General features: G+C 39.9%; 1 protein-coding gene across 1 annotated transcript; it reads right to left on the minus strand.

Annotated features, from left to right (window-relative positions):
• Positions 1–5906: 5906 nt before the first annotated feature.
• Positions 5907–8330, minus strand: LOC307051392 (protocadherin beta-14-like; the record flags this gene model as incomplete). The annotated part of the gene is given in 3 exon segments (XM_079701707.1): positions 5907–7733; positions 7735–7760; positions 7763–8330. Coding segments are annotated over 3 exon segments (2421 nt in total).
• Between the last annotated feature and the right edge of the window lie 361 nt (positions 8331–8691).

The raw sequence follows: 8691 nt of genomic DNA on the forward strand, positions 1-8691 counted from the left end.
GTTTTGGGGAGGCTGTACATTTCAGGCTGAGTAAATGGTACTGTTTATTTAGGGATACTCCATAAGTGTAGTCAAAAGTAAGTGCTCAACAATAGTGAATAATGTAAGACATATCCAGTTTCTGTTAACATTTTTAAAAAGTTGAACAAACTAGAACCCAGTTTAGTTGTGGAACTGAATTCTGTTTTGTAGACCCAGGACTTCCAGAGACATAATTCTAAATATATTATCATCCATTCATTAATTTTTTCAGCAAATATTTATTGAGCATACACTTTGTGTTAGGGATAGAGTGGTAAACAGACAAACATAGTTTCTGTCCTGAAAGATGGAGGCAGAAAAGTGGTCACACATTTAAAATAGAGCATAATGAATGCCATGATAGCAAAAGTTCATGCTAATATAAGAGCATAGATGAGGGTCATCTAACCAGAATTTGAAGTAGAGGAAAGACTTTTCCAGAAAAAGTTTATTCTAATTTGATACATGAAAAACGAGTTTGAGTAATCCAAACAAAAATTGGATGTGGGGTAAAATTTCCAGCAAACTAAAAACATGATTGTGCAAATCCAAAAATGAAAGAAGTATTTTGGAAGAACTGAACTAGGATCAGTATGGCTGAGCCATAGAGTAAGAGGAGAGAAATGGTGAGAGTTGAGATTGGAAAGATCAGCAAGTATTTTGTAAGCCATGCCAAATCATTAGGAATCTACATCAATAGAAATGCAAGATTATTAAAGTGTTTTAAATAGAAAAGTGACATGACCGTGTTCTTATTTTTCAAGAAGATCATCCTGTTTCAGAGTTGAAGATAAATCACAGAGGAGTTAAGACTAGAGGCAAGGGATGGATTAGAAGTTGTTCCATTAATACAGGTAAGAGATAATATTGCTGTCACCTAGAAATGCAGTTATAGAGTTGTATTAGAATGATAAAGATAAAATATACAGGATATGGTGATTAGACACAGAGTAGAATAAGAAGGAGTAAAAGTCAATGTACTTTTTTTCAGGCTTAGGGAACTGGGAGAGTGTTAGTGCTATTAACTGATAGAGTAAACACAGGAAGAGGAGAAAAGAGGAACATGTTTAGAGCTGGAGAAGACATTTAGTTTTGAGGAATAGAAAGTTTTAATTTACTGCTTTTTTTTTTTTTTTTTTTTTTTTTGCGGTATGCGGGCCTCTCACTGTTGTGGCCTCTCCCGTTGTGGAGCACAGGCTCCGGACGCGCAGGCTCAGCGGCCATGGCTCACAGGCCCAGCCACTCCGCGGCACGTGGGATCTTCCTGGACCAGGGCACAAACCCGTGTCCCCTGCATCGGCAGGCGGACTCTCAACCACTGCGCCACCAGGGAAGCCCGAAAGTTTTAATTTAAAACACGTTGAGTTTGAGGTGTCCATAGAGTATCCATATAAATTGTTACATAAATGATCTTACATTATATAAATTAAGTTGAGGAAAGAGGTTTGGGCTGCAGAGACAAATGTGGGATTTATTGGTATGAGTGGTGATTGAAGCCCTTTGAGAAAGAATGTAAGTTGTAGATTAAGAGAAGTACGTTTGAATTTGTGATTTCAGAAGTGCAGCTCTAAAAGACTACCATTTTCAGAAATTGGCCATGGTCATATAGATCTACTAGATTAGGGTAGAATTAGATATCACCAGGGATGAAGAAGGCTAGAAACAGAGTAGGTCAAACTCCTGGACTCAGAACTGTGGCAAGGGAGGGACAGAGTAAAACTGTAAAGTTATATTTGAAAAATAGCTTTATACCACTTCTTTCCCATGATCTTGATTAATTTAAAACCAACTGACATCCAGTTGATTTGATTCTCTCATTTGATGACTCATATGCAGAGACTATTTAGGCAGGAAGGTTTACTGATTTCTTTCAGCACTTGGAAGGTATCTTTCTTTTAGTTTCCATTAATACTGTTGAGAAATTGTCAACATGGAACATAGCTTTCAGTCTGTCATGTGTTTAAAGATAAAATGTCTTTTTCCTATGACTTTTCTTTAAAAAGAAAAGTCTTTTGAAATTTGTCTTGTCTTTCTGAAATTTCACAATGATGTTTCCAGGTATGGTTATCTTTCATTTATCCTGTTAGGTTTATTTGGGTGTATTGAATCTGTGCATTAAGGTTTTCATCAATTCTGGACAATTCCCAGCCATTATTCTTTCTCATCTCTCCTGAAATTCTGGTTAAATATATGTTAAACTTTTTTACTCTGTTCTGCATTTCTAACCACCTCCTCCATATTTTCCACCTTATTAACACTCTGAGCTATATGTGGGGTAAGTTATAGTCTGACCTATCTTTCACTCCACAAATTCTTTATTTCACTGCATCTAGTTTTCTATTAAATCTTTTATTCAGTTTAAAATTTTGATTATCATATTTTTCAGTTCTAGGAGCTCTATTTGGTTCTTTCTTAATCTTTCACATTTTATTGTTTCTTGTTCCCTGTACATTTTCAGGTGTAACTTTTATTTCAGTGAAAGTTGTTAGCTTCTTGTAGACTGTTTCTGATAATCAAAATATTTGAAGTGTTTGCAAGTTTATGTGTGTTTGCAAGTGTTTTATGTTTTCTGCTGGCCCTCACTCATGGTGTCATGTTTCCTTGTGCGTGCAGTTATCTTTATATTCAAGTTAAGAACATAAAAATTATTTATATGAATAGTTCTAGGATTAAGATGAATAAACCTTCTTTCGTAGAAGGTCTGCATTTGGTTCTATGAGGATCTGGGAGCACTATTTGTCAATGACCACCTTAAATCAAGTTCAACGCTAAAACTCAAGTTCAAGGCTGAAATTGCATACAAGGGCTCATCCATTTCCAGTTTAATACTGCCATAAAGGTGTCATTCTTAGGATTCCATATTTATTAAAGTGAGGTTCTTCTATCAGCTTCTCAGTTTGTCAGGCTTTGATTTCCTCCCCCGTATACACCATCAAAATAGAGGTTCACATATCCCAGAATTCCAATTGTTCCCAAGGAAAAAAGTGGACTTGGGGCTGATTTTCTCTCTCTGAGTTACCTTTAAACATTAACTGTGACCTGACAATATATTAGTGTTTTATTAGCTATTTTTTTTCAGTGGAAGTGTTGGTGTACATAATGTATACCACCCTTATTAAAAAGGTAAATTCTCAAGGATATTGTTATGTCTTAAAATGACAAGCAAATTTTTAGCTTTCATGGAGTATGGGAAATTGATCTTATTGAGAGGATAGAGAAATAATGTGTTTTTTTTAAACCAACTTCATCTGATCAATACTAAATCAACTCTATAATGCTGCAATCAATTTAAACAATGTCTTATCATTGACATTGGTATAGCTCACACTTCTGTCTGCACTCCTATGTAGAAACACGCATCTTCTTTCCTACATTTGTTCCTTCTTCTCTTCTTCCAATGTTTATATATTTGTATATTTCTATAAGTTTAAGATATTATGTATTATATGGATATATATGGTACGTACAATAAATCTCAGGCTCTTTCTTCCTTTTGAAACATTTGGAATTTATTCATGTGGTTGTACACCTAGTTCACTCCTTTTGAGTGCAGTGGCATAATAATCCTTCACAAACATGTTCCACATTTTATTTATCAATTGCTTTACTGATGGATATGTAGATAGACTCCTATTCTTTGCTTTCCCAAGATGAACGTTAGCATGCACTTCATTTTGTAAAGCTGTGTAAGAATTTTCTGGCTTATATGCCCCAAAGTAGAATTGCTGGATCATAAAGTATGTACATACTAAATTTCATTAAATACTATTGAAACTCCTTCAAAAGGGGGTGTATATGCAATTTCCTATGGTTCCACTTGATGGAAATTTGTCATCTTTACTAATGCTGTGGGTATAAACTGCTATTTTATCATGTGTATCAGCAACTAATGAGGTTGAGTATCACTTCACGTTCTTCTCAGACTTTCTGTTTTCCCCTCTTTTGAATTTCCTTTCCCTTTTGTCCTTTTAAAAATATTTTGTTGGCTCTCCCGACTTTCTGACTTTTGCTATCTGTAAAACTTATCTGAATTATCTAAATATTAATCCTTCTCAGTGAAAATGCTGCAAGTAGCTTCTCCCTGTCTGTCATCTGCTAGCTTGTCTGGGCTATCCTCTAGTTTTGAGGTAGTAATATTTGTCAATTTTTATCCTTATTGTTTGTACTTTTAAAACCTTGTTTAAGAAATTGAAATCAATAATAAGGTCATAAAGATATTTTTACTTGGACTTGTTACATTTTTTCCAGTTAAATATTTCAAATTCACCTCTTAGATCCACATGAAGTTTATTTTTATATCACATGAGATAAGGATTTTGTTTCTTTATATAGTGAGCCAGTTTTCCCAATAACATTGCTAAGTAATCAGTCTCTTCCCCCCCACCCCAGGTGATTTTGACACCTCTTCAATCATCACCAAATTTTCTTATATAAAATATCTGACCTTGAATTCCATTCTATCTGGTAGTGTACAAGTCTGTTTCTGTATCATTCAAATAGGATATTTTGTTATCTACTCTTACTCTTATGCATAAGAAGCATAAGCTTTGCTTCTTATGACTCTGAGAGATAAAGAGGGCCCAAACATTCTTTTTCAGGATTGTACTGCTTAAATATCTATTTAATAAAATTCTCACAACTAGTAAATATCTGTTGCAACACAAAATAAGACCAGTAAAAACTGCATGAAGCAAAGAAAAAAATTCCTAAGAAAACTGGAATTTATTTTACCCATTTCACAATGTCAAACAAAATTGCATTTTACTACATCATCTAGTCTATAATATTTAATTTTATGAGAGAAATCACAGAAATGTATATGCACAGTAGCTCTATATCCACACTACATTCTAGTTACCAAAGTGTCCACTGAACTGTACACTTATAGATTGGAGACATTATAATTTGGAACACCATGAGACATCTATAAACCATTAATATAGACCCATTCCTTCTTTGTGAACATCTGAGAGAGGCCACAAAGTATTAAGGATGTTTTTATATATACTTTTAAAAATCAATAGAAAAGTGAACCTAATTTATTTCTCTACCAGTTTGAATTTTCATTTTAATTTCTTAAGAAGTTTTTATCTGTACTCTTCTGGTGGAGGAGTATTTACTCAAGATGATACCATGAACATATGAGTTACATAATGAACAATATAAAATAATACAAATTTAAACCAGCAAATGTGGTATATTGAAAGAAAACAAAATAGCAACGTAAAATCCCGGAACATTATAAGACTCCTCCCCCCAAACAGCATCAACGACAACAGTAAAAAAAAAAGGAAAATTACTTAAGAAATCAATAATTTTCAGTGTGGTCACTTTTATCTTGTCATAAAGTGAATTCTTGAAAAACACTATATAACAAAAAACAAACAAATAAGATACCCTACTACTGAATACTGGAGAGGTGGCACTTTTACCCTTTGTGATGAAAATTTTCAAAGGGAATAGTGCAGTAAAATCCAATATACTTTCCACCCAGCTTCAACAGCACTTTTAATTTTTGCTGTATCTATGCTTTGATGAAATGTCTAGAAGTAAATTACATACATTGTGGCATTTGCTCTTAATACTTGAGTTTGCACCTCCAAATAATAACATCGTCTTGCATAACAATGCCATTATCAGAACAAAAAATTAGCAATAACTCCATTACTATGACATTTTGACCAAATGTATGAAAAAGCAGAACACAGATTATTCTTCCATGTCATTATAGCCACAAATAAAGATTTTTAAAGCAACTGTGAGGAGAACATGAGAAATGATAATGCATGCAACTACCGTCCAAGGTAAAATCTATTACAGATTGGCAAAATGGATCCACAGTTTGCCAAGAATGACAAAAGATTAGAAGTTTAAAGTAAATTATTTTATTGAATGTTGAATCCAAAGCTATTCCTAAAGTTCTCATTTTCCCCTATATGCCTACCGGTGTCTTGGACTGGAAGATTAGGGATAATCGGCTTCAGAAATTTAAACTCATTCGTCCCAGTACCTCCCATGAGACACACCTCGTACTGGTAGCTCTGGGACAGGGTCCCCGTGCCGCTGACGTCCACCAGGTGGCCCGGAAAGGGGCCCTCGGGCACCGAGCAGCGACCCACCGAGGCCACCCCGCCCCTCCTGCACAGCCGCACCGCGACGAACACCAGCACCGAGAAGAGGAAGAGCGACGACACCGACGCCAAGGCCACCACCAGGTAGACGGTGAGCGGGGCGGCCGGGGCCGCGTCCGCCGCTTCCGCCTCCGGGGCCGGCAGGTAGGGCTGCGAGAAGCCGTCCACCAGCAGCAGGTGCAGCGTGACGCTGGCCGAGAGCGGCGGCTCGCCGTTGTCCTTGACCAGCACCACCAGCCTGTGCTTGGCCGCGTCGCGCTCGCTCAGCAGCCGGGCCGTGCGCACCTCGCCGTTGTGCACCCACACGCCGAAGAGCCCGGGCTCCGTGGCCTTGAGCAGCTGGTACGACAGCCAGGCGTTCTGGCCCGAGTCGCCGTCCACCGCCACCACCTTGGTCACCAGGTAGCCCGCCTCGGCCGCCCTGGGCACCAGCTCGGTGCAGGGCGCCGAGGCGTTCTGCAGCGGGTACAGCACGAAGGGCGCGTTGTCGTTGTCGTCCTCCACGAGCACGCGCACCAGCGCCTGGCTGCTGAGCGCGGGCGAGCCGCGGTCGGCGGCGCCCACGCGGAACTCGAACGCCCGCAGGGCCTCGTAGTCCAGGGACCTCAGGGCGAACAGGTGGCCGTTGTCCGGGTTGATGGACACCAGGGAGGCCAGGGGCACGTGCGGGTCGAGGGGCGGCAGCAGCGAGTAGGTGACCTGGGCGTTGGCGCCCGCGTCTCTGTCTGTGGCGCGGACGGTGCCGATGTGCAGGGCGGGGCTGTTGTTCTCGCGGACGGTCAGGGTGTAGGAGGTCTGGGTGAAGGCGGGGGCGTTGTCGTTGACGTCGGCCACCAGCACGGTTATGTTGTGCTCGGTTTTCAGCCTGGGGGTTCCCATGTCAGTGACGGTGATGGTGATGTTGTACTCGGCTCTTTCCTCTCTGTCCAGTGCTTTTTCTGCAACTAGAGTGAAAAAGTTCTTGAAGGTTCGTTTCAGAAAAAATGGGAGGTCATCTTGAATAGAGCAAACGACCCCCCCATTTTCCCCAGCGTCTTGGTCTCGGACACTAAAAAGAGCCACAAGGGTCTCTGAGGCGTTCTCTGGAATTATCTTTGTAATTGATGACATGGTCACTTCTGGTGGATTGTCATTTATATCTATTACTTTAACCAGAAGAGTGCATTCTTCCGAAAGACCCCCACCATCTGTTGCCTGAATATTTATAATGTATGACTGTGTTACTTCAAAATCCAAGTGTGATCGCAAATGAACTTCCCCAGATAGTGGATTGATTTCAAATGTTTTACGAATATCTTCTGATGCATGAAAAAATGTGTAAGATATTTTCCCATAGTTTCCTGCATCCAAATCCTTAGCAGAGATGGTGATAATCCAAGAGCCAACAGGTGTGTCCTCCAGGACCTGCACCTCGTAGAGCTTCTGAGGAAACTCTGGGGCATTGTCATTGATGTCCAAGACCTTGATGAGGACCAAAGTTGTCCCAGACCTGGGCGGGGATCCACCATCCAGTGCTATGAGTGTTAATGTGAGCTCAGGCTCCTCCTCATGGTCCAACGCTCTGTGCAGGACTAGTTCAGTCTTTCAGGACTAGTTCAGGACTAGTTATATCTTTCCATCATCACTGTCTTGAATTTTAATGTAGAAGTGAGAATTCGGGCTAACTGTGTAGTTTTGGAGACTGTTGCTTCCTACATCCAAATCTTGGGCACTCTCCATTAGGAATGTGGTTCCAATAGTGGTACTCTCTGATATTTTAATAACTATTTCCTTGTCAAGAAATGTAGGCGAGTGATCATTTATATCTTTGATATGCAGCTCAGCCCGAAAAAACTGTAAAGGGTTTTCCAGTACCATCTGAAAATGCAGCACACAGGGCTCCGTGGAGTCACACAGCTCTTCCCGGTCCAGTTTCTCATTTACGAGCAAATCCCCGGTCAGCAAATCGAGGTGCAAATGCTTTTCATTATCATCACACACTACCCGCGCCTCCCGCGAAGAGAGCTCCTCAACCCCAAGCCCCAGATCCCTTGCCAGATTGGCCACAAGAGAGCCAATTTCTGTTTCCTCTGCCACAGAATAGCGCACAGACTCAGGACCTGCCTGAGACAATCCCAGTAAAACAAAGATAATCAGAACTTGCCTTTTCCGCAGAACGAGTGCCCCTCTGATCTCCATGGTTTCTTCAAGAAACCTCTTTTGTGGAAAAATTTAAGTTCAGCTCTAATTTTGCAAGCTGAGGCTCTGATTCTTTTTTTAGTTGGAAACTTCTAGAGAGTATATAAACCTCCAGCAGGTCTGTAGGTGAAGCTCCTTAATATCTCTCTTTTCAGTGGGTTGGATGTTCTCTGTTCCCGTGAATAATGGAGCCCACAGTGTTGTAGAAGCACTCTTTTCATCTTATCCTGCAGCGCCACCATGTGTCTCTATGAATTTTTTCAGTAGAATTTTTTTTTCTCTTTGAACAAGTAATTCATAAATTCATCTGGAGTATTTTAAAGTAAATCCCAGACATCACATATTTTTACCTCTAAATACT

Source organism: Hyperoodon ampullatus, assembly GCF_949752795.1.
Source record: "Hyperoodon ampullatus genome assembly, chromosome: 4".
Classification (NCBI taxonomy): domain Eukaryota; kingdom Metazoa; phylum Chordata; class Mammalia; order Artiodactyla; family Ziphiidae; genus Hyperoodon; species Hyperoodon ampullatus.